At 44.1% G+C, this 25,314-nt stretch overlaps 5 protein-coding genes, 1 long non-coding RNA gene and 1 pseudogene across 8 annotated transcripts; 3 read left to right on the forward strand and 4 right to left on the reverse strand.

The window, feature by feature from the left end:
• Positions 1-4,652: 4,652 nt before the first annotated feature.
• Positions 4,653-6,737, reverse strand: LOC4349361 (2-oxoglutarate-dependent dioxygenase 11-like). The gene is made up of 4 exons (XM_015758456.3): positions 6,458-6,737; positions 6,076-6,323; positions 5,610-5,943; positions 4,653-5,151 (listed from the first exon to the last, which is right to left on the reverse strand). Exons 1-4 carry the CDS (start codon positions 6,710-6,712, stop codon positions 4,882-4,884), a joined length of 1,107 nt encoding a protein of 368 aa, XP_015613942.1. The 5' UTR covers positions 6,713-6,737; the 3' UTR covers positions 4,653-4,881.
• A 2,900-nt stretch (positions 6,738-9,637) lies between these two features.
• Positions 9,638-13,136, forward strand: LOC4349362 (pentatricopeptide repeat-containing protein At3g02330, mitochondrial). The gene has a single exon (XM_015757278.3). It carries the CDS (start codon positions 9,712-9,714, stop codon positions 12,427-12,429), a length of 2,718 nt encoding a protein of 905 aa, XP_015612764.2. The 5' UTR covers positions 9,638-9,711; the 3' UTR covers positions 12,430-13,136.
• A 1,284-nt stretch (positions 13,137-14,420) lies between these two features.
• Positions 14,421-16,751, reverse strand: LOC112935986 (2-oxoglutarate-dependent dioxygenase 11-like). The gene is made up of 5 exons (XM_015758700.3): positions 16,613-16,751; positions 16,010-16,339; positions 15,535-15,782; positions 15,125-15,449; positions 14,421-14,883 (listed from the first exon to the last, which is right to left on the reverse strand). The coding sequence occupies exons 2-5, from the start codon at positions 16,262-16,264 to the stop codon at positions 14,638-14,640; spliced, it is 1,074 nt and encodes a 357-aa protein (XP_015614186.1). The 5' UTR covers positions 16,265-16,339; positions 16,613-16,751; the 3' UTR covers positions 14,421-14,637.
• LOC4349364 (uncharacterized) lies at positions 16,729-19,585 on the forward strand. Of its 3 annotated transcripts, none has more exons than XR_010736930.1 (5): positions 16,729-16,862; positions 17,421-17,513; positions 17,596-17,768; positions 17,980-18,508; positions 18,705-18,921. It is a non-coding gene; the product is annotated as an uncharacterized lncRNA (long non-coding RNA). The 3 variants fall into 3 exon arrangements; XR_010736932.1 differs by lacking the exon at positions 16,729-16,862 and adding an exon at positions 19,168-19,585 and having other exon boundaries at positions 17,372-17,513; positions 18,705-18,932; XR_010736931.1 differs by lacking the exon at positions 16,729-16,862 and having other exon boundaries at positions 17,375-17,513; positions 17,679-17,768.
• On the reverse strand, positions 17,283-19,020 carry LOC4349363 (2-oxoglutarate-dependent dioxygenase 11-like). The gene is made up of 4 exons (XM_066304634.1): positions 18,772-19,020; positions 18,300-18,547; positions 17,896-18,220; positions 17,283-17,681 (listed from the first exon to the last, which is right to left on the reverse strand). Exons 1-4 carry the CDS (start codon positions 19,018-19,020, stop codon positions 17,439-17,441), a joined length of 1,065 nt encoding a protein of 354 aa, XP_066160731.1. The 3' UTR covers positions 17,283-17,438.
• Positions 19,586-20,038: 453 nt separating the features above from the next.
• Positions 20,039-21,212, forward strand: LOC136351209 (polyol transporter 5-like; annotated as a pseudogene).
• Positions 21,213-21,332: 120 nt separating this feature from the next.
• Positions 21,333-24,739, reverse strand: LOC4349365 (2-oxoglutarate-dependent dioxygenase 11-like). The gene is made up of 4 exons (XM_015758705.3): positions 24,269-24,739; positions 23,028-23,275; positions 22,587-22,911; positions 21,333-21,894 (listed from the first exon to the last, which is right to left on the reverse strand). Exons 1-4 carry the CDS (start codon positions 24,521-24,523, stop codon positions 21,649-21,651), a joined length of 1,074 nt encoding a protein of 357 aa, XP_015614191.1. The 5' UTR covers positions 24,524-24,739; the 3' UTR covers positions 21,333-21,648.
• Between the last annotated feature and the right edge of the window lie 575 nt (positions 24,740-25,314).

Raw genomic sequence — 25,314 nt, forward strand, 5'->3', positions numbered from 1 at the left:
ATTCCATTGAAGGGCTATGACATCATACTGGGGGCAGACTAGATATATAAATATAGTCCAATTACCCTTGATTTGAAGAAGAGAGAATTGGGTATAACCAAGGGGGAAAAGATGATTGTATTGCAGGATTTTTCACACCCTGGAAACCACCTATTAGCAAGCAGCAAGAAAGTAGACAAGATCATTAAGAAAGGGGGGTTAGGTTACCTGTTCTAGATTACTCAAGTGACAGATGTAAGTGAAGAAGATGCAAACTCTGGTATTCCTGCTGATATTCAAACAATACTCCAGGAATTTCCTACTGTACTTGAAGCACCAAGTGGTCTGCCACCAAGAAGGAGTTGTGATCATGTCATCAGTTTGAAGGAGGGTGCAACACCTCCAAATTTGAGGCCTTACAGAGTACCCCACCATCAGAAGGAAGCAATGGAAAAGATTATTGCTGAACTGATAGAATCCAAGGAGATTCAGGTTAGCAATAGCCCTTATTCCTCCCCGGCTGTTATGGTAAGGAAGAAGGATGGATCATGGAGACTTTGTGTAGACTACAGGCAATTAAATGCACAGACTATCAAAAACAAGTTTCCAATGCCAATCATAGAAGACCTGTTGGATGAATTGAATGGTGCCAAGGTGTTTTCCAAATTGGATCTAAGATCAGGATACCACCAAATTAGGATGTCTGAATCTGATGTTCCCAACACAGCATTTAGAACTCATTTAGGCCACTATGAGTATCAAGTGATGCCATTTGGTCTAACTAATGCTCCTGCAACCTTCCAATCCCTGATGAACCAAGTGTTGGCACCTTTCTTGAGGAAGTTTGTATTGGTATTCTTTGATGACATCTTGATATATAGCAAGAATAGAGCTGAACATAAGCAACACATCAAATTTGTACTAGAGGTACTGAGAGCTCATGAGTTAGTAATCAGACCTAAGAAGTGTGCTTTTGGGTTATCCAGTGTATCATATTTAGGGCACATTATCTTTCAGAATGGAGTGGCTACAGATCCCAGTAAAGTGGAGAAGATTGCTAATTGGCCTATTCCTAAGAATGTTACTGATCTCAGAAAATTCCTTGGAATAACCGGATATTACAGAAGATTCATCAAGGGGTATGGATTAATATGCAGACCTTTACATGACATGCTCAAGAAAGAGGGGTTCCAATGGGGTGAAAAGCAAACTGAGGCATTCCAGGAACTGAAACAAAAAATGTGTAGCAGTCCTGTTTTGACCTTACCGGATTTCACTAAAGAATTCACTATTGAGGCCGATGCCTGTGGAACTGGCATTGGTGCTGTACTCATGCAATCTGGAAAGCCTATAGCATTTTTCAGCAAATCATTGGGACCTAAAGCTGCAGCACAATCGATATACAAAAAAGAAGCAATGGCAATTTTGGAGTCTCTTAAGAAATGGAGGCATTATATCCTGGGAAGCAAGTTAATTATCAAAACTGATCAGCAAAGCTTGAAACACATGATGAAACAAAGGTTGGTTGAAGGTATACAACACAAATTACTCCTGAAACTGATGGAATACGACTACTGTATTGAATACAAGGCTGGGAAGGAGAATGTGGTGGCAGATGCTCTATCCAGGCTACCACAGGGAAAATCAGAAGAGGAACAATGTGATGCCATTACAGTAGTGATACCTGATTGGATCCTGGACATCCAAAGAAGTTATGAGGGGGATATACAAGCTCATAAGATTCTGAGTATAATAGGAACTGACAGTGACCCTGATCAGCAATATAGCTTTGGAATTTGGAATCCTAAGATTCAAAGGAAGGATTTATGTGGGGGAAGAAACATCCATTAGAGCTGATTTAATCAGGGACTATCACTGTTTGGCTTTTGGAGGACACTCAGGTATGAGAGCTACTTATCACAGAATTAAGTCTTTATTTTACTGGCTTGGACTGAAGAAGGTGGTGGAACAATTTATTAGAGAATGCCCTGTATGTCAAGTTACAAAAGCTGAGCATGTTCATATCCCTGGACTGCTGAATCCTTTAGAAGTTCCTGATATGGCTTGGACACATATTACCATGGATTTCATAGAGGGGCTTCCTAAGTCAAAAGGAAAAGATGTGATTCTGGTGGTGGTTGACAGATTAACAAAATATGCTCATTTTCTTGCTCTGACACATCCTTACAGTGTGGAGCAGGTTGTGGAGGTTTTTATGGATAATATACATAAGTTACATGGGATGCCTATGGCCATCATTACTGACCGAGATAGAATATTCACCAGTCAATTGTTTCAGGAAGTGTTTAAAGCAATGAAGGTCCAGCTGAGGTTTAGTACTGCATATCACCCTCAGACAGATGGTCAAACTGAACGGGTTAACCAATGTCTTGAATCGTATCTAAGGAGTATGGCATTTCAGGAACCACATCAATGGTATTCGTGGTTGGCCTTAGCAGAGTGGTGGTATAATACAACCTACCATACATCTTTACAGATGACACCATTCCAAGCTATGTATGGGTATCCACCACCCCAAATTAATGAATTTTCAGTGCCTTGTAATGTTTCTGCTGAAGCTAGGGTCACTACTGAGCAAAAGGAAGCAATATTGCGAAAACTCAAGTCAAGCTTAACTGAAGCACAGAGGAGAATGAAGCATTATGCAGACAGAAATAGGTCTGAAAGGAGTTTGGCTGTGGGTGATATGGTTTATATTAAGCTACAGCCTTACAGGCAAACTGCCTTCGGCATTAGAGGCTCCTTGAAACTGAGATCAAAGTTTTATGGTCCCTTCAAGGTGTTGGAACGTGTGGGATAGGTGGCATATCGATTACAGTTGCCTGAGGATGCTAGCATACACCCTGTTTTTCATGTGAGCCAACTGAAGAAACACCTAGGGAAAAGAGCTGTTCCTATGTCGAATCTTCCTTTGGTTGGTCCTGATGGGCAAATTAAATCTGAACCGGTGGCTGTACTTCAGAGAAGGATGGTTCCTAGGGGTGGTGTTGCAGTGACGCAGTGGTTGATTTTGTGGGAAAACTTAAGCCCAGCAGATGCAACTTGGGAGGATGCAGCAGTGATACAGAGTATGTTTCCAAATTTCCATCCTTGAGGACAACGATGATCTCAAGGGGAAGGTAATGTCAAGATCAAGGATCAGAAATGCTAAGTCTGTAGGAGTTTTAGAAGAAGTTCAGAGTTAGTCCCAGCTCAGTCCAGAATCAAGTCTGAAGAAGAACAAGTTGAGGGTTATGAAGATCCTATGGCTGAGATTACTCGCGAAGGGGTATTAGGAGTATCTGACCGTTAATAGTTGTCGAGGTCCACTGTTCTCTTTATTTTGTCATTTGCTTTCGTCAGCTGAATGAGCTGTAACTTATCTGTAATGGGAGTTGTGGTCCTCACCGATGTAATCTCCTTTAAAACTCTATGTGAGATGAAGAGAAAAGGCATCGAGAATCATAATTACTTGTCCTAGGAGTAGCTTAGTTAGAACCCTAGTTCTGTTCCTTGCGGCGGCCACTTAAACTGAAGAATTGGGTTCCGATCGAATTTGGGACTTTCTCCATTTCTACTCCTAGGATCTGACAGGCACGACGCAGTTGGTGAGGCCATCAGGTGCTGGACCTGCTGGTGCGCCGCCGCCGGTAGCCGCTGGCAGAGGGGCACAGGGAGACACAGCTGGGTTGTGGTAGGTTTGAGCTATTCCATGGGCCATGGATAGTGGATTGGGCCGCCTGTGGAGGCCTGGGAATGGGAGAAGCCCAGAGGAAGCTGTGGACATTTTGCATTTATGCCCCTCTTCGCTGTCTTCGGAAGGAGGATAATTGCAAAGGAAGCTCTTTATAAAAAAAAATAATGTGTTTAGGGCCTGTTTGGTACAGCTCCAACTCCTAAATATAACTCCAGGAGTTGAGTCTGGAGTGGAGTCGTGGAGCTGCCTAAACCCAGCTCCACAACTCCAGTACATTTTGTGAGAGAGCTCCACCCAACTCCACTCCTAGTTTTGGTGGAGCTGGAGCTTTTGGTGGAGCTAAAACTGTTTAGCTGGGCTCTAGCTCTAGGAGGAGTGGAGCTGGAGCTAGAGCTGTGCCAAACATGCCCTTAAATTTATAGAAAGTCTTTACATTGTGAAACTTAAATTTATAGAAAGTCTTTACATTGTGAAACGGAATGAGTAGTATAGTACTACCGGCTTTCTTTGTCTTGCCTGCTCTTTGGACAATGGACATGCTGAGCACCAGTCAGGTCAGTGGGAGGGGTCGGTGAATAGTTGGATTAAATGAAGAGTGCGAGGAAGCATCAATGTGGATTGAGACATGATTATGTTGCTAATACACATGTCTATGAAATGGAACACACTCGATGACCGTAAGAATTTTTTTTTAGAGAAGGGTATATTTTACCCGGCCTTTACATTCAACTGGATGTATATATATATATATATAATCATTGAAATAGGGAACTTAGCCCCGCAAACAACCCAATATAAAATTCACTTGTATGGAGATTTGAACTCAGGACCTTGTAGTACTACTCAGGTCACTATAACCACTAGGTCATTGTAACTACTCAGGTCACCGTAAGAAAATTTGAGGTGTAGAGAAATTACCGAGCCTGTGCATTGTTTTTTTTGGTGCAATTTTTGCTTAGGGTATATTCTATTTATGCTATGTTGAACAGCGTAGGCTTTTTATTCCTTGTGTTTACAATGATTCTTTGAAGATGTACAAGCTAAGGTAAGCTCACCCCCCGGTGACCAGTCTAAAAAAGACAAGGTATGTTCGTACAACCTATTGTAACGCACGGATACATTTGCTAGTGCTGAAAGTATTTCAAATTGTTTGATCAAATCCGGTTCCAATTACAAGTTTACAACAGTTGTAACATGAATGAATTCTAACCCTTCGAAGATGACAGTTTAATCCTCAAGCCGTCGAGGTGATTCCTTCCGTCGAGCTTTGCCGAGTAGTAACGCTTCATGAAATCCAGGTAGCCCATCGACGTGTACCGCGCGTTATCGCCGCCGCCTTCCCCGACCAGCTCCGGCAGAGGCCCGACCACCGCGTCCTGGCACGGCTGGTGGAACACCGCCGCCGACACGCGCTCCCTGTCCGGCCGCACCACCGCCCTGTGCTCCACGCTCCGGTACTTGCCGTTGCTCATGATCTGCATGCATTTTTTGCGAGACGCGTAAAAAAATTGCATGTCAATATATTAAAAGAAAATAAATTTTTGTTACATAACACAATCAGCTAGACTATTTGAACTATATAACTTTGCTCATTTCTAGTAATGGAAATAGGAACCCTTGCCCTTGATTTTTTTTAAAAAAACAATCAACTAGACCGGCTTATGCCAAAGAAAGAAAAATAAAATAAGAAACTAAATCTTAGGAAGAACTACGGAGGCTAAACACAACTTCTAATAGCGGGAAGGCGTAGAGCCACGCTACACTCCTAAGAAATCCCCAGAAACAGCAACCCCGGCTAAGGAATGCAGATGACCCCGGCTAAGAAGATGATCTGCATGCAGACGCACGTAGCAGCAAAGCAAACATGAAGCCAAGAAATCATCCTCGGCGATGGCTATGTTTGCCTCGACGCCATTGTTGGTCAGTCGGTAACCTCGAGTATGTCGCCGACGTTGACGATGAACGCGCCGTCGTCCGGAGGGGCGCCGACGGCGAGCCACCTGCCGCCGGGGCTCCTGATCTGCAGGCCCGGCACGTCGTTCACCTGCAGGAGCAGCGTCAGGCAGGCGGCGTCGGTGTGCGGCGACAGGCCGACCACCTTGCCGGCCTCCCGGCACGGCGGGTAGTCGTTCATCCTGATGCCCTGCGGCTGGTCCTGGAACCTCTCCAGCAGCGACCCCGGCCTCACGCCCATGTCCTTCGCCATGAACTCCAACAGGCATCTCGCCACCCTCGCCGTCTCCGACGAGTACCGATCTATCGAATTCCTGATCACAGGCAAGTGATCGCCAAGAACCAAGATTACTCTCTCTTTTTCAACAACACGCAATCAAAACCGCAGAAGATTAATTTGATGATTATCATAAGCAGTTTGACTTTGATCTTGATCGATCGATCACCTGAAGGATGGAGGATGAGCAGGCCAGAGGGCCATGTTCCTGGACTCGCCGGGGCGGAGAACGAGGTAGAACATGTCAGCCCAGTCCAGCTTCTGCTCGTGCGACACCACGAACGCCTGGCCATATCCCTCGATGCCACTGGGCAGCTGCGAGTACGCCTTCTTGGTCTCCATTGGCAGCCTGAAGAACTCGGCTATGTCTTTCCTCGCGTCGCGGATCACATCCTCTGACACGCCATGGTTGATCAGCTGCATGCAGTTCACCAGTTCATGTTCATGTTCATCCATATCGTGAGTCAACGCTTTTGCTATCTCTCACTACGTACGTACGTTTCAAAACTTGTCTGATCAAATTCAGTCTGTCTGCCAAGAAATCTGCATACCTGAAAGAATCCCCATTGCTGACAGGCAGACCCCAGCTTTTCAGTCTCCTCGTCTGACGACAATGGATCGAGCAACTTGCTGAGATCGACGGTAGGAATTGCGGCCGTGCAGTCGTCGCCGCTGATGACCTCGTCGGCGTTGGCGTCTGCTCTGATGTACCTCTCAGGTATCTGCTGATCTGGATCGTTGCAGGTCTCTGCGAGTGCCTGAACATTTGCCACCGGCAGAGATCCTGTGCTTCTTGCATGAGCCATTGGTGATTTTTCTCGCTCCTGTTCTTCTTCAGTAGGTGTAGTCGTGTAGCCGTGTAGGTGTCTTCCTGGAGCAGACAAATATTGTTTTCAGATCAAGTCTTGTACTTTTCCTTTGGAAGAAAGTGTGATTGGTATTTGTACTTAGCCGGCCATGGAGCATTAGCAATTAATTAGTACTGGTGATGCTAGCATGTTGGAGACTAATTAAGCCGTAGGAGTGTTTGGTCAGATACTCAAGCTCATGGGAGAAAATCACATGCATGATCTGTCAGTGAAAAGTCTTAGTTATATTCCAATTGGACTTAACAATGTCTCACCTGACACAAATTTGGTGATGGATCTTATGAAGTATTAAAAAAAATGCTGCATTCAACTAAGGAGGTCAAAGAACATATTTTTCCCCAAAGAAAACATCTGCATATCACTTTCAGAAAATTTCTTTTGAATGGTCACTTTACTACTTTAGGACCATATATGTGGGTGGGCCGAGATTGAGGCCCATCCATTCGAGGCCTCAAGAAACGAAACGGTATAAGCACGCGGAATAAGTTCATCCAAGGTCCCTTAACTCGTCAACGAATCCAATTTTCGTCCTTTAACCGCAAAACCAGATACAACGGGTCCCTCAACTATCAAAACTGATGCAGATTAGGTTCCCTGGCGGTTTCGATGGTGGTTTTGGCTGACGTGGCGCCTACGTGGCTATTTTTGACTTGGTCTTGATCTGACGTGGCATTGATGTAGCGCTTACTTAGCAATTTGATCTGGGAAAATAATAAACCCCGTGGGACCCACATGTCAGTTTCACAAAAAAAATAACAATAATGGTGGGACCAACGTGGGCCCGCCATGTCAGTCTAACTCACCCCCTCCTCTTCTGCTTCCTCTTTCTCCTTCTCCCCTCTCTTCATCTCTCTCTTGCGGCCGGCGACGACGAGTCGACGACGGCGGCGGAAATGGAGAAGAGTGGTCGCCGGCCATCTCTCTCTTGTGCGCGCTCGCCGGTAGGCCAGGGAGCTCGCCTAGCTCCTTCCCACCGGTGGGAGAGGAGGGAGCAGCGTGCCGGGGGCATAGGCGTGACGTCGCCGGGGGCGCTTCGAGGCGGAAGTATACGCTGACGACGTGGCCGTCAGAGGTGAGCAAGGTCATCATGGACTCACGGTATTGGCGGTGTCGTCGGCAGCGGCAGAGCAGAAGTTGTAGTTGGAGTCCTCATCGTCGACCTCGAGTTCTTCAATGTGCTCGAGCATCACCCACCGTTGTTAGCCGCCGTCGGCGGAAGGTAGCGCCGCCATCTCCTGTTGGGTTTCCATGGGCCACGGCGAGCGGATCGATGGGTTCCTCGTCAGTCCGGCCGGAACGGTGTTTTCTTGCCCAAAACAATGATCATTCATTCATTCATCAATCCCGTCGTACCACAAGCAAATGATGATGACGAAGCAAAATATACTCCAGTCAGCTAGTACTAGTTGCTATTGCTTCTACCTTTGTATGATTAGGCACATAAACAAAATTAAGACCAAACAGAACACAAACTAAGAAACTCCTTGGACGCGCCGTGCAGCATCCTCGGTGGCATGCACAGCACCGTGCCCTCCTCCACTGCGACGTCGTTGGGAGAAGAGCCGGAGAATGGACGACGAGGGCTGGACTGAGGAGGAGGAGGACGACAACGACGCGCGGGATTTGCCGAGCGCGAGCCGACGGAAGAGAGGAGCGGAAGAGGAAGAAGTCGAAGCGGGAGAATGCGGAGCGGAGGTCGTCGGCTCTGGCGCCCCAGCCGAGGCCGTGGATGAAGAGCTTCCTGCTCACGGGATCGGCCTCCGCCGCGCGCTGCACGGTCGTAATCGTCGCTGGGGTCGTCTTCGCGGCCAGCCGCCTCTCCCCTCTCCCGCCGGCGAGGTGGCCCCCTCATCCGCCCACGCGGACGGCCGCCTTCGAGGATGCAGAGGTCGGCATCGACGTCGTCCGCAGCCACGGCCACGGCGGCGCTGCCTCTGCCGCCGGGCTGGTTCCCTTCTCCCCACTAGTTTCCCTCCCGCCAGCCGCCGCGTCGCGCCCCTTCTCCCCGCCGGCCACCGCCCTCTCCCCGCCGCCCGTCAACTGGAGAGAAGAGAGAGAGGAGAGGGAAGAGAGATGAAGACAGAGAAGATGGGGAAGAGGAGAATCAGACCATGTTTAGATGGGACTAAAACTTTTAAGTCCCTATCACATCGGATGTTTGGACACTAATTATAAATATTAAACGTAGACTATTAATAAAACCCATCCATAATCTTGGACTAATTCGCGAGACGAATCTATTGAGTCTAATTAATCCATGATTAGCCTATGTGATGCTACAGTAAACATTCTCTAATTATGGATTAATTAGGCTTAAAAAATTATCTCGCGAATTAGCTTTCATTTATATGATTAGTTTTGTAAGTAGTCTATATTTAATACTCTAAATTAGTGTCTAAATACATGGACTAAAGTTAAGTCTATGGATCCAAACACCACCTCAGAATGACCCAGGGCAAGAGAGAGATGAAGAGAGGGGAGAAGGAGAGAGAGGAAGCAGAAGAGGAGGGGGTGAGTTAGACTGACATGTGGGGCCCACATGGGTCCCACCATTACTATTATTATTATTGTGTGTGAAACTGACATATGGGTCCCACGGGGTTATTATTTTCTGGATTCAATTGCCACGTAAGCGCCACATCATTGCCACGTCAGATCAAGACCAAGTCAAAATTAGCCATGTAGACGCCACGTCAGCCAAAACCACCATCGAAACCGTCGAGGGATCTAATTTGCACCGGTTTTGATAGTTGAGGGACCCGTTGTATCTGTTTTGCGGTTGAAGGACGAAAATCGGATTCGTTGACAAGTTAAGGGACCTGAGATGAACTTATTCCTAAGCACGCGTATGAGAGCCCAATTAGCCCATGTAGTTTGACCACCAAATTCCCCGTCGAATCGTCGCCTCGTCGGCGGCCACCGCCTCCGCCGCGCAAATGGGCAAATGCGCAGCGCGGCAGCGGCAGTGGCGGTGGCCGCTCCTCCACCGCTCGCCTCGCCCTACGCCGCCGCCACCGCATGGCCTCCACCCCCCGCGTCGCGCTCTCGCCGAGCATGCCCGGATGCCAGCAGAGCAGCAGCAGCCGCCTCCTGTGGCTCCCGCCAGGGTCACGTTCTCCCGCGTCTTCCAGAGCTGCGCCCAGGCAGGACGGGAGGCGCTCGCCGCCGGCCGCGCCGCTCACGCGCGGATGGTCGTGTCCGGGTTCGTCCCCACTGCCTTCGTCTCCAACTGCCTCCTCCAGATGTACGCGCGCTGCGCGGGCGCCGCGTGCGCACGGAGGGTGTTCGACGCGATGCCCCGCCGGGACACCGTCTCCTGGAACACCATGCTCACCGCGTACTCGCACGCGGGGGACATCTCCACCGCGGTCGCGCTCTTCGACGGGATGCCGGACCCTGACGTGGTGTCGTGGAACGCGCTCGTCTCCGGTTACTGCCAGCGCGGCATGTTTCAGGAGTCTGTTGATCTATTCGTGGAGATGGCTCGCCGAGGTGTTTCCCCTGACCGGACGACGTTTGCTGTTCTGCTCAAGTCGTGCAGCGCTTTGGAAGAGCTGTCACTTGGCGTTCAAGTCCATGCATTGGCAGTAAAGACAGGGTTAGAGATCGATGTCCGGACTGGGAGTGCTTTGGTGGACATGTATGGCAAATGCAGGAGTTTGGATGATGCACTTTGCTTCTTCTATGGTATGCCTGAGAGGAACTGGGTTTCGTGGGGTGCAGCTATTGCAGGATGTGTTCAAAATGAGCAGTATGTGCGTGGACTAGAACTGTTCATTGAGATGCAGAGGTTGGGGCTTGGGGTGAGCCAACCGTCTTATGCCAGTGCCTTCAGATCATGCGCAGCAATGTCATGCCTGAACACTGGTAGACAGTTGCATGCGCACGCCATAAAGAACAAATTTAGTTCTGACCGAGTTGTTGGGACAGCCATTGTGGACGTGTATGCTAAGGCTAATAGCTTGACCGATGCTAGAAGAGCATTCTTTGGGTTGCCCAACCATACGGTGGAGACATCCAATGCCATGATGGTTGGGCTTGTACGAGCAGGGCTAGGAATTGAGGCCATGGGACTCTTTCAGTTTATGATTAGGTCTAGCATTCGTTTTGATGTAGTCAGCTTATCAGGGGTTTTCAGTGCTTGTGCTGAGACTAAGGGTTACTTCCAAGGGCAGCAAGTTCACTGTTTAGCAATTAAATCAGGTTTTGATGTGGACATCTGTGTCAACAATGCAGTTCTGGATCTGTATGGGAAGTGCAAAGCATTGATGGAAGCATACCTTATCTTCCAAGGTATGAAGCAAAAAGATTCAGTCTCTTGGAATGCAATTATTGCGGCTCTTGAGCAAAATGGGCATTACGATGATACTATACTTCATTTTAATGAGATGCTGCGCTTTGGTATGAAACCAGATGATTTCACTTATGGTAGTGTTCTTAAAGCTTGTGCAGCTTTGCGGTCTTTGGAGTATGGATTGATGGTGCATGATAAAGTTATCAAGTCAGGACTTGGTTCAGATGCTTTTGTAGCAAGCACTGTTGTTGACATGTACTGCAAATGTGGCATAATTGATGAGGCTCAAAAACTTCATGATAGAATTGGCGGGCAACAAGTTGTTTCATGGAATGCCATTTTATCTGGGTTTTCACTCAATAAAGAGAGTGAAGAAGCCCAGAAGTTCTTCTCCGAGATGCTAGATATGGGTCTAAAGCCAGATCATTTCACGTTTGCCACTGTTCTTGATACTTGTGCGAACCTTGCCACCATTGAGCTTGGTAAACAAATCCATGGTCAGATTATCAAGCAAGAAATGCTGGATGATGAATATATATCCAGCACTCTTGTAGATATGTATGCCAAATGCGGGGATATGCCAGATTCACTGCTAGTGTTTGAGAAGGTAGAGAAACGGGATTTTGTATCATGGAACGCTATGATATGTGGATATGCGCTCCATGGGCTAGGAGTAGAAGCACTCAGGATGTTTGAGAGGATGCAAAAAGAGAATGTAGTGCCAAACCATGCCACTTTTGTTGCAGTTCTTAGGGCATGCAGCCATGTTGGGCTGTTCGATGATGGCTGCCGCTACTTTCATTTGATGACTACCCACTACAAATTGGAACCACAGCTGGAGCACTTTGCTTGCATGGTGGATATACTAGGACGCTCAAAGGGCCCACAAGAAGCTGTGAAGTTTATCAACAGCATGCCTTTTCAAGCTGATGCAGTCATATGGAAGACTCTCCTCAGCATTTGCAAGATCCGTCAGGATGTTGAGATTGCTGAACTTGCTGCCAGCAATGTTCTACTATTGGATCCTGATGATTCTTCAGTTTATATCCTTCTCTCAAATGTATATGCGGAATCAGGGAAATGGGCTGATGTTTCTAGGACAAGAAGGCTGCTGAAGCAGGGGCGTCTGAAGAAGGAGCCTGGTTGTAGCTGGATTGAGGTGCAAAGCGAGATGCATGGTTTCCTTGTAGGAGATAAGGCCCATCCAAGATCGGGTGAGCTATATGAGATGCTGAATGACTTGATTGGTGAAATGAAACTCTCTGGATATGAACCTGATTCAGCTTCTTTTGTTGAGGTCGATGAAGAGGGGAGTGCACCAGAGCATTGCTTGGAGTTGTTGGTGGCTAATCTGTTGTGAAGCTTTCAAACTATTGCATTTTGAGTCTCTATATATAAATTTGACAACACCCCCCCAGCAGAGACAGTGGTACTACAAAAGATGCACAGGAACTCCTGAAGTGTTCGTTGCGGTTATTTCAGTACAAGCATGTCCTTGTTGACCTTACAGAAGCATGCAACTGGAAAACTGTTGGCGTTAGAGCAAGTAATGTCATGTCCCTGTAGCGAGTGATGTGGAGTGATGAACACATAGCTTGTGCCCTATACAGGCTTGAATAGAGGCCCTTGACCAAAAGCGCAGAAGAATAAGTGTACGTGCGGTGCACGCCCTTTCCTCAGAACAGGGACACAAAAAGTAATACAGACCATCCCCAAACAACATGCACACAGAAGGAAAAAATGATTCCAATAATGAGCTCGCTGATTTTGTGTGTACAACAGAATCTGAAGATTATATACTTGTGAACCTGATATTTTATGAGAAACTTTGAGAACAGGATGAGAAGTTCGGTTCAACTGTTGTCCAGAAAAGATGCAAGGTCCTTGGCTACATGTGACCAAGAGAGGCATAATTTTATTCAGATCATGCACACTCCTTGGCTACATGTCTTTGCCTACATTTGTATTCCACAAAATGATTGCAATTATTGATAGACAAAATGAAGTGGTATTGTTACAAAATACAGGTTGCAGCAGAAATATGAGGCATTGACATTTCCCTTCCAAGAACCGCTTAGATTTTATTTTCCCGAGCAACGCAGTCGTTCGGACATTAATTTAGTAAGTCATGCCAAACCATGGTACAAAAAAATGGACTGCTTATGACATTGTCATTGCTGATACCGGTGAGGATTATTTATCTGAGGGTGAAAATTGATGCAGTGTTTTACGTTGTGTAGTTTTCTTCTGTATTCTGCCACCATTCCGCCCCTTTGCTCTTCAACTTATGGCTGCAATTTGTAATTTGTCTCTTTCCAGCTTTGATTTTGCTTTTTGCATAGAAATATTCAATCTCATTAAAGAAAAATGTTTTGCTTAAAACATTTTTTCTTTTTTGGAAAAGAAATCTAAATTCTTTCGAAATCTAATGATTAGATGAGCAGCGGGTAATAAGGATCCACATAAAAGATTCACATAGCTTAGTAATATCATACTGACATGCATGATGCATCATTAACCACAGTATCTGGCAGGACTATGAGGTTTCATGTTAGTCTAAAATTCAAGGTGTTGCCTTGATCATATTATCCTTTCCCCAGCTGCCCGTACATTCTGCTCCATGATTTTTCCCCTCTCTATTGCTATCTCAGGTTGTGTTATGTTCTTTGCATGCCAATCTCAGTGATATTGAACACAGAGATTGCTTTATAGGGGTTTGCTCAATGATGGGGAAAGAGGAAGGCAGAATTTGAACTACAGGTGTGTTTGATTCAGTATGTTTGCTTCCCCAGAATCATGAGCTGCCTGAAACACAATGGCTTCTATTTGCCATCAAATACGTGAATTAGGATGTGTAACATGCTGTTCATGTTGTTCCTATTGGTTTCCACTTTCAATGGCTAAAATCCTTCTAATCCATTTATGTCATACTCCCTCCGTCCCAAAAAAAACCCAATCCTGGGTTTGAACCTGGACAAGAAGGAGATCACATGTGTCCAGGTTCAAACCCAGGATTGGGTTTTTTTTGGGATGGAGGGAGTATATGTGTAGTGGATCTTGCTTTATACAGTCCATGGTTTCAGCATCAATTTGTTCTCTTTGACTGCTTTAGTTCAATTGAGGGGTTCACTGTTCACATATGATATGCAATGCCTGAGTTAAAGGTTCCAGAAAAGGCTGAATGACCAAAAAAAAAAATCAACAAAGAGCATACTTTTTTTTTTTGCCGAATGTAGTTATATATTATATCAATCAAACATGTGATGGGAAGATATATGGAGCGTTATCTGTTCGCGCATAAATTCTACATGTTTAGTTCGAAGTTCGAACTGAAGTTGTATTATCATATAGTTTATTCTTCAAGGCATCAATGTTTATTTCCATTTTTTGTTTCAGGTGTTTGCATCATAACTTGATCAAGAACATGTTGTTCCTGATATATGGTACAAGACTCAAAATATCAGGTAAATCATCATTGTAATACAGGATTGTTTCACCTCTAAGCAGCAGATCTCATGGACAGCCCCCAAGCAGGTTCATGTCAGTATCTCAGGCGTCATGGTCACAGCTACTGGTCCAGCTTTAATACCTCCACTCGGTTTTTTCCATCAAGCTGTTGTGTGAAGATTTGTTTCATGAAATCAAGGTAACTTATTGATCTGTACTTCACTTTACCATCTTTCACAAACTCCGGCAGAGGGCTGATCACCATATTTTCACTTGGATAGTGGAAGAGTGCTGCTGAAATTCGCTCTTTATTTGGGTTTATCACGGCCCTGTGTTCAACACTTCTGAACTTTCCGTTACTCAGGATCTGTATATATCAATAGTATATCACTCATATGAGTACAAAGGTGCAAGAGAAGCAGGTCATCCAACAACAATGTTCAGAAGCGGAACACAAGTCGTGGACTCAAGAATATAAATAATTTGAACTTAGGTATTTTGTTTGGTGCTTTGACAAGTTTTCTAGATAATAGGAGCTTTTATTGAACTCATCCAAATACATCAAGGTCCTTCGACATGTGAAAGCATAATTTGTTATTGGTCATTACCTCAAGTGTGTCGCCAATGTTAGCAATAAGTGCACCATTTGGAGCATCTATGGAGAACCACTTGCCATCTTTCTTGATCTGCAGGCCCTGCACATTGTTAATCTCGAGCAGCAGTGTCAGGCCACCCGCATCAGAGTGTGGCGAAAGGCCCATCACCTTGTCAGCTTGCCGGCATGGTGGGTAATAGGCCATCCTTAAGCCTCGAGGCTGCTCTTCAAATAAATCTAAAAGTGACTCTGGCTTAGCGCCCACAGCCTTAGCCATGAACTCAAACAAGCAGAGTGCCAGGCTTTTAGTCTCTGATGAGTATGCATCAATGGATTGCCTATTTCCAGACATCTCCAGTTAAGAAGAGACAGATGCCTATCAAAAGCTAAATTGCACAGTTTTTTTTTTTTTTGGTAGATCACCTGAAAGATGCTGGAGAAGTGGGCCAGAACCTTAGGTCCCTTGAATCGCTAGGATGGACATGAAGATACAGCATGTCTGCCCAGTCAAGTTTCTGGTCCTCAGAGAAAACAAAGCTCTGTCCATAGCCTTCTAGGCTATTCGGTAGCTGTGTGTACTCCTTCTTGGTGTCCAGTGGCTGGCTAAAGAAATCAACAATGTCTCTCTTCAGGTTTGCAATCACTTCATCTGGCACTCCATGGTTAATGAGCTGTAGTTTATTCCAAAAGTAAATGTTTCCATTATACTAGTTGCACAGCTCAAACTGAGCTAGAGCTACCTTACAGGACATGAATTTATTCATTTTCTGCCCACAACTTTATTTGATTATCTGTAGCGTCTTTAATCAATTCAAACATTTGTATATACAGTATGCATTTGCAAATAGGTATCTGTTGCTTTCCGAAGATGAAATGCCAAGAACCTAAAGTTACATACCAGAAAGAACCCCCAATACTGGCAGGCAGATCTCAGCTTCACACACTCCTCTTCTGATGATTGCGGACAAAGCAATTTCTTGAGATCGATGATCGGAATCGCCATGTCACCTTGGTAGTTGTTGATGACCTCCTCAGAACTAGCCTCTGGTCTGATGTACCTTTCAGGTATGTGTTCATCTGGATCATTGCAAATTTCTGCAAGCGCCTGCACATTAGGCACTGGGAGAGAACCAACGGATCTTGCTCCCGCCATTGCAATTCCCAGTTTCTGCACTAAGTGTTTTCTTTTCTTTTCCTTTTTTGGCAAGCAGTTGTTCTAGGCTGTATACTGCATATAACGTGTAGAATATACCATATTTATAGACCTTCAGAAGAACACTCACTTGATTTTATGGTTTACTGTTTAGGTATCCAGGTGTTTACACTAGCTAAATCATGCCTTTTTTTTTTGAAGTAAAAGGTAGAGAGTCTCTACCTTATGGCATTAGAGGAACACATCTATGTCATTAGAGGAACACATCTATGTCAAAAGGGATTTTTTTTAAAGATAATGGATAGAAAAACTGGTGGATATAGATGGCCAACTGAAAGCAACACATACAGTATCAGAGACGGGGAAGGCAGAGTCTCTTATCCTGATATGGCTTCAAGCTCTTCAATTGTAGTACACTATCTTCCATCTTCACGTCAAAAGAGCCCTTGGAATTTTCTCCATCAAGTGTGACTCGCCTGCCATCAGCGATGACTAACCATGGAAAAAAGCAGGGTGATGTTCTCAAATTCCAATCACCTTGTCTGTCTGCTTCAACTGATGTGAACAGCTCTACCATTCCTCTCTCAAAGAAGAAAAGGTTGAATCATGCTACATAACAATCATTCTCTCTTAATTCTAAATAAGAGAACATGACATCCTACGTGCATATTTAGTTGTTGCTGTTTTCAACCTTACCAAATTTTGATATTGCCAAAGTTTGGTAAGGCAACAAACTAAACACACTTCAACCATTACTATCTTATTAAATTTTGGCAGCTCTAGAAGCTTCTTTTCTTAAAACTCTACTAGAATTTGGTAAAGACATCAAACTAAACAAAGCCAACGCTACCGAAATGTAGTAATGCCAAAGTGTGCCAAAATTTAGCATGGAAGATGGTGTACCTAATTTGTTAGTCTGAACTGAAATTCTATTATCGTACAGTTAATTCTTCTAGGCATCAATGTTTATTTTTTGGATGTTTGCATCATAACCTGAGTACGGGCAGTTCCTGATATATGGGACAAGACTCAAAATATCAGGTAAATCATCCTCATAACACAGGATTATTGGACACCTCTAGATATAATAAGCAGCAAATCTCAAGGACACAGCCTTGAAGCAGCTTCATCTCAGTATTTCACTACACTACTACAGGCATCGTGGTCATGGCTGCTATTCCAACTTCAACATCTCCAGTCTGTTCTTTCCATCAAGCTGTTGTGTGAAGAATTGTGTCATGAAATCAAGGTAACTAATTGATCTGTAATTCACTTTACCATCTTTCACAAATTCCGTCAGAGGTCTGATCACCATATTCTCACACGGATAGTGGAACAGTGATGCTGAAATCCGCTCCTTATTTGGGTTTATCACGGCCCTGTGCTCAACACTTCTGAACTTTCCGTTACTTAGGATCTGTACATATCAATAGCACATCACTCACATCAGTACAAAGGTGCAAGAGAGGTAGGCCATCCAACAACAATTTTCAGAAGCTTTTAGGTACGTTCTTTCTTCTTTGGTGCTTCCACAAGTTCTTTTTTTTAGATAATGGAAGCTTTTATTGAACTCATCCAGTTACATCAAAGTTCTTTGACAAGTGAAAGCATAATTAGTTCTTGGTCGGTACCTCAAGTGTGTCGCCAATGTTAACGATGAATGCACCATTCGGAGCGTCTACGGATAACCACTTGCCATCTTTCTTGATCTGCAGGCCCTGCACGTCGTTAACCTGGAGCAGCAGTGTTAGGCCAACCACATCAGAGTGCGGCGAAATGCCCATCACCTTGTCAGATTGCAGGCACGGTGGGTAGTAGGTCATCCTTAAGCCTCGAGGCTGCTCTTCAAATATGCCTAAAAGAGCCTCTGGCTTAGCGCCCACAGCCTTAGCCATGAACTCAAACAAGCAGAGTGCCAGGCTTTTAGTCTCTGATGAGTATGCATCAAGGGATCGCCTATTTCCAGACATCTCCAGTTAAGAAGAGACAGATGCCTATCAAAAGCTAAATTACACATTTTATTTGGGTAGATCACCTGAAAGATGCAGGGGAAGTCGGCCAGAACCTCAAGTCCCTTGAATCGCTAGGATGGACTTGAAGATACAGCATGTCTGCCCAGTCAAGTTTCTGGTCCTCGGAGAAAACGAGGGCCTGTCCATAGCCTTCGAGGCTGTTGGGTAGCTGTGTGTACTCCTTCTTGGCGTCCAGTGGCTGGCTGAAGAAATCAACAATGTCTCTCTTGAGGTTTGCAATCACTTCATCTGGCACTCCATGGTTGATGAGCTGTAGTTTATTCCATAAGTAATGCTTCAAATATATTAGTTGTACAGCTCAAACTGAGCTAGATCTACTTACAGTACATGAATTTATTCATTTTCTTCCCACAACTTAATTTATCATCTGTAGTATCCTTAATCAATTTAAACATTTGTATATGCAGTATGCATTTGCAAATAGGTATCTGTTGCTTTCTGAAGATGAAATGCCAAGAACCTAAAGTTACATACCTGAAAGAACCCCCAATACTGGCAGGCAGATCTCAGCTTCACACATTCTTCTGATGATTGCGGAGAAAGCAACTTATTGAGATCGATGATCGGAATCGCCTCACCATGGTAGTTGCTGATGACCTCCTCAGAACTAGCCTCTGGCCTGATGTATCTTTCAGGTATGTGTTCATCTGGACCATTGCAAGTTTTTGCAAGCTCCTGCACATTAGGCACTGGGAGAGAACCAATGGCTCTTGCTCCCGCCATTGAAATTCCCAAGTTTCTGCAGCAAGTGTTTTCTTTCCTTTTTTTGGGCTAGCAGTTGTTGTAGGTTGCATATTGCATGGATATCCACATATATAGACCTTCAGAAGAACACACTTTGACTGTACGGTTTAGTGTTTATCTTTCCAGGTGTTTACACTTTACACTAGCTAAATTTTAGCATAAGAGGAACACATCTATGTTTAAAGCGATATATATCATAGATGTGGAAGGCAGTGTCACCAACCACCCAATCAACAGACAAAGATCAAGTCTCTGATCCTGACTGATATACCTGCTTCAAGCTCTCCAATTGTACACCATCTTCCATCTTCTTGTGAAAAGAGCCCTTGCAATTTTCTCATCTAGTGTGCCTAGCCTGTCGTCAGCGACGACTAACCGTGGATAAAAGGTGGATGATGCAGTAAAAGTCCCTCTTTCTCAAATGCCGATCAACTTGTATGATGTGAACAGTTATATCATTCCTCTCCAGAAAAAAGAAAAGGTTGTATCATGCTACAGAACAATCATTCTATCTTAATTCTTAATAAGAAGATATTCCCATTTCTGGATAGTGTCTAAATTGGTAATCAAACTCCAACACTATTTCATAAATCGTACCCCAAAAAAATTCCATTCTGAAATACCGGATTATGAACTAACAACAAGGCTCAGACACATGCCCAGGTTTACCACGTATACTCTTTGAGTTGATTTCACAAGATTAATCAAGCTTCGTATCTCTTTTGGTTATTTATTTTACAACTTTCAAGTGGTTAGCCTAAAGTTAAGAAAAAAAATATGTTTATATTTAGGACATAATACACACTTTGAACGTGACGTCATTTTTTAGTGTGTAATTTTTTAAAAAGGAAATTAAGACGAGTGATCAAAGTGAGAAAATAAATAGTGTCCGTACCGGTTCTTTTTCTTTTTAATGGAGGGAGTAGTCACTTTTCCCCTGCAGGGTCTCATATAGATGAGGCAAATTTTGCTACGTGTGGTTTTAGCCTTACGACACTGCCTAAACTCACTTTTGGGGAAAACACTCCATAAACGTGGTAATTTGACAGTAGACACTGCACCGATTAAAATAATAATTTCTGGTTGAGGAGGAGAGAGAAATCATGTGAAATGTCAAAAATGCCCTTAGGCCCACATGTCATCTCTCCTATCTCTCTTCTCTTTCTATCCCCTCCTTCCAGCTCGTCCGCAATGGCCTCCACCGCACCTCCCGCTTCCACGACGCCATGCGGACCATCCACGCCGTCGTGGCGGTGGCTGGCGATGAAGGGGTGGCGCAGCGAGGCGAGGATGGTGCTCGACCGGACGTCGGACACCGCCGGCCGAGGCTGAGCAGCGGCTGCAGGAGATCGAGGACGTCGTCGCCGCCAGCTCCGTCGGCGGCAACGGCGGCGGTGCGCGGAAGGAGGTGGCGACCAAGCCCGGCATGCAGCGGGTGCTCACCATCGTGCTGATGCTGCAGTTCTTCCAGCAAGCCTCCGACATCGACTCCGTGGTACTGTACGGCCCGGGCGTGCTCGCCGCCGCCGGCGTGACGCCCAACACCCTCCTCCTGGGCCTCAACGTGGTGTTCGGCGTCGCCAAGGCGAGCTCCATCCTCATCGCCATGGCGCTCACCGCCCGCGTGCGGCGCCGTCCTCTGCTTCTCGCCAGCACGGGCGGCATGACCGCCTCTCTCCTCGTGCTCGGCTCGGTGTTCGCCGCGTTCGGCGGCGCGAGGGACGACGCGGCGGTGGCCGCCGTCGCCGTCGCTGTGGTGGTGGCGTTCGCGTGCGCGTTCTCCGTCGGGATCGGGCCGTTGGCGTGGGTGTACAGCTCGGAGATCCTGCCGCTGCGGCAGCGCGGGCAGGGCGCCAGCGTCGGCACCGCCATGAACCGCGTCACGTGGTCACCATGACGTTCGTCTCGCTCTACGGAGCCATCACCATGGCCGACGCATTCTACCTCTACATCGCCATCGCCGTGCGTCGTTCGTGTTCATCTACGCCTGCCTGCAGACACTAGAAGGAGGGGGACAGAGAGAAGAGAGATAGGAGAGATGGCACGTGGGTCCAAGGGTATTTTTAACCTTTCACGCGATTTCTCTCTCCTCTTCAACTGAAAATTATTATTTTATTCAGCGCGGTGTTCACTGGCAAATTACCACGTTTATAAAGTGTTTTCCCTCGTAAGTGAGTTTGTGCAGTGTCCTAGAGCTAAAACCACATATAAGCAGTATCCTATAGCAAAATTTGCCCCCAGATAATAGTTCGGAGCGTTTTACAGTAATTACTACTTTATTGAAGCTGGTGTTAAGAGGCAAACTTCCATGTCTGTTTCATCAAACTGAACATGTTCAACGCAGTTTACAGGCATAAGCTAATTATGCATAAAGCTTGATGCCTGAATACATTATTCTTCACGACATATATTTCCTATATCCCAAATTTTTTAAAAAAACATAGTACACGATGTAACATTTTCTAATTTATGGTACTATGATGTATCATATATGTACTATGTTTATTTATTTTAGGATGAAGAGAGTAGATAGCAGATACAGTAAGTAGGACACAACCTGAAAGCAGGTTCTTCTTATAAAATTGTTACATGCATCATGGTCGATGGCTACGGTTCCAGCTTCATTTTCTTTAGCCGGTTCCTTCCATCAAGCTCTGCTGTGAAGTACTCTGTCAGCAAATCCTGGTAGCTTATTGTTTTGTATTTCACTTTACCATCTTTCACAAAGTCCGGCAGAGGGCTGATCACCATATCCTGGCACGGATAGTAGAACAGTGCCGCTGAAATCCTCTCTCTGCTTGGATGTACCACGGCCCTGTGCTCAACACTTCTGAACTTTCCATTACTCAGGATCTGCACACATCAACAGCGCACATCGACCGTACTTGTACATCAGAAAAACATGTTGATCCAAAAGTTGAGCATCAGCGGCTTTGATTGTCTACTCATTGGCTTATCGGCCACAACCAAAATGATTTTGTACTGATCATTTGTTTTAAGCTATTTGTTAAATTTATTTCTTAAAAATATTTTGATTCACAATAAAATAATCTGCCTAATATCCTATATCAAACGGGATTAGTTCTTTTTTTTTAAATAACTAGAAAAAATGCTCGTGTGTTGCAACTGGTGGAGTCTATTTTAATATTATTATTGTTATATGGTTTAGTTAAGATGAAATTTATTGTGGGAGTTCGTTTGGATATATATATATATATATATATATATATATATATATTTAGAAAATCATGAGCTGCAGTTAGGAGTCCGATCACCTCATGTTAGCATGCGAGTTTTTTAAACAGATTTCTTATATTATTCCTTCTGTATTATCAAAAGTGAACTATCTTAAAAACCGACTCAAATACGGATATGTATTTCCAAAAGCGAACGAACTTAGAAACTGACTCATACATGGATGACGCACCAAAATACCGGGAAAAATATCTTCAACTTTTATAATAGTATAAAGATAAAAGCTTTATTTAACTCATGAAATTACATCGATACGATACAATTGCCCCGAGAACGGGATTAGTCATTACCTCAAGTGTGTCGCCAATGTTAACGATGAGTGCACCATTCAGAGCATTCACGGAGAACCATTTGCCATCCTTGTTGATCTGCAGGCCCTGTACATCATTCACCTGGAGAAGCAGTGTCAAGCCACCTGGATCAGTGTGCGGTGACAAACCCAACACCTTGTCAGCTTTCAAGCACGGTGGATAGTAGTTCATCCTCAAACCCCTAGCTTGCCCTTCAAATACACTTAACAACGACTTCGGCTCAACACCAACGGCCTTGGCCATGAATTGCAGCAGGCAGAGTCCAATATTTTCTGTCTCTGATGAGTATGCATCAATGGAATGCCTAATTTTCAGATATTTCAAGTTAATAAATGGACATATGTATGCTTTAAAAGTTATAATGAACATATGCTTATCAATGGAGTAATTAGTTGCATAATAATTTGTCGGTAGTATCACCTGAAAGAGGCAGGGTAATTGGGCCAGAATCTCAAGTCCCTTGAATCGGTAGGACAGACTTGAAGGTATAGCATGTCTGCCCAGTCTAGTTTCTGGTTGTCGGACACAACGAAGGCCTGTCCATAACCTTCAAGGTTATTGGGCAGCTGTGAGTATTCCTTCTTGGCATCCAGTGGCTGACTGAAAAACTCAACCAAGTCGTTCTTGAGATTTGCAATCACTTCATCTGGCACTCCATGGTTGATGAGCTGTAGTTTTTGTTGCATAAGTAATGCTTTTGTTATACTATTTGCACATCTCAAACTGAGCTAGAGCTACTGTCAGTACATGTATTTTTCTGGCATCAGCTTAATTGAATTACTAGGTGATTCTCCGCGCTTGGCTACGGGAATTACTAAACAATTTTCAATATCTTTTTTGACAATCAAGTTAGGAGTAAAAAGAACAAAAATAATGAAGCATCAGGGTTTATCAGTCAAATAATACCCGTGCTTTAGTGTGAAACATATTGATAAGTATATGTTAAATATTGTAAAAGTGATAGATAGATTTGTTAAAATATTATGCAAATGATATGAGGGGTGATGATTGGATATGCTTTCATTTTGATTTGTAGAATTAAATAAATTATAGAACATGTTGTAAGCTTGCACGAGATTAAATATGTAATTATTGCTAGTGGGTGATGATGTGGTATGGTTGCATGTTGAGCTTTAGACTTAGTGAGCTTTAACTTTATAAAAAGCATAGATTACTACCTCTAATGTCTTAACTAATCTACGTTTTTTTTTCAGAGTAGGATTTTTACAACTCGAGTGCATGTGCCCTCATATTATGCATGCCAATTAAGTTATATATCGCTCTATAAACATGCAAAACTAAATTCAATCTATACATCCTTACAACCTAAAGTACAAATTTTGTTATGAATATTAATTTAGTATGTAATCAATTGTTTTAAATTTTCTTAAGGCTATTTAGGTGACTCTATTCGTAAACTGACTTTCCCCTCTTTTTTTCCCACGAATATTGCTAGATGTACTTAAAAAATTTATTACATAACTCTTACAAACAATAATATCAACCGTTTAATTTAATTAGATGGGATTTCCAAAATATCGTACTCACCACTGTGTTAGTAGTAAGAGTTTAGTAAGAATAAAATAGTACTTATAGCTAGCCAATTCCATTTTTACCTATTACTCTTCAAGAGCAAAAGCCAAGAACTTAAAGTTGCATACCTGAAAGAACCCCCAATACTGGCAGGCAGATATCAGCTTGACACACTCCTCTTGTGATGATTGAGGAGAAATCAACTTGTCGAGATCGATGATCGGAATCGACATATCACCGTGGTTGTTCTTGATGACCTCGTCGGAACTAACTTCTGGCCTGATGTATCTTTCAGGTATCTCCTCATCTATGCCATTGCAAGTTCCTGCAAGCTCCTGCACATTAGGCACCGAGATAGAACCAATGGTTCTTGCTTCTGCCATTGCTAACTCATCCTATGGCTGTGGTTCTCCTTTTTATTATTTTTGGCTAGTGGCCGATGTCTATAAAGAGAAAATTCGATTGGTGGCACAACTATTGTACTGTCAGAAAATAGCACAAAAAGTCCATCCCTCCGTCTGAAAGAACAAGTCCGTCAGAATTTTCCGATTTATAGTAATTCTTGTTGAATAGTCCCACATTGATTATTGAAGGGCAAAGTACCTAATATATACCCCTTCAGTTCCACATTAATTGACGTTTTGAACAAGGTTGAGATCAAACTTTTATAACTTTGACCGTCAATAACTTAAAAAATATTTAGTTTAAAGGAACTAGAAAAACATATATAGATTTGTCTTTCAAGACACTATAATAAAAATAAGCATACATTTATTTATTATATATATTATAATAGAAAATATGGTCAAAGATATATTTTGTAGACCGTGTCATTGTCTAAAACGTCAATTAAAATGAAACCGGAGAGAGTAAGTGAAGAAACTTCTTACCTCATTGACTAGCTTTTTGGGTAAAAAAGACCATTTATGATCCTACAAGTGGTATCAGAGTTTGGCTAGTTCAATATCTCTCATATTGGTTATCTTTGACCTGAGAGACACCAATGTTGTGAAGGGGGGATTGTTGAATAGTCTCACTCGAGAACAGTTGCCTTCGTGTAGAGCCTTGTTGCTTGTTGTGTGCGAGCTCCTAACGCTATTGGCTTGAGTTCTTTCATGCTAGTGTGCTCAACCCGTTGCTTGTTGGGCACTGAACACTTTTCAAGTAGGGATAA

This window comes from Oryza sativa, chromosome 10 (assembly GCF_034140825.1).
Source record: "Oryza sativa Japonica Group chromosome 10, ASM3414082v1".
Classification (NCBI taxonomy): domain Eukaryota; kingdom Viridiplantae; phylum Streptophyta; class Magnoliopsida; order Poales; family Poaceae; genus Oryza; species Oryza sativa.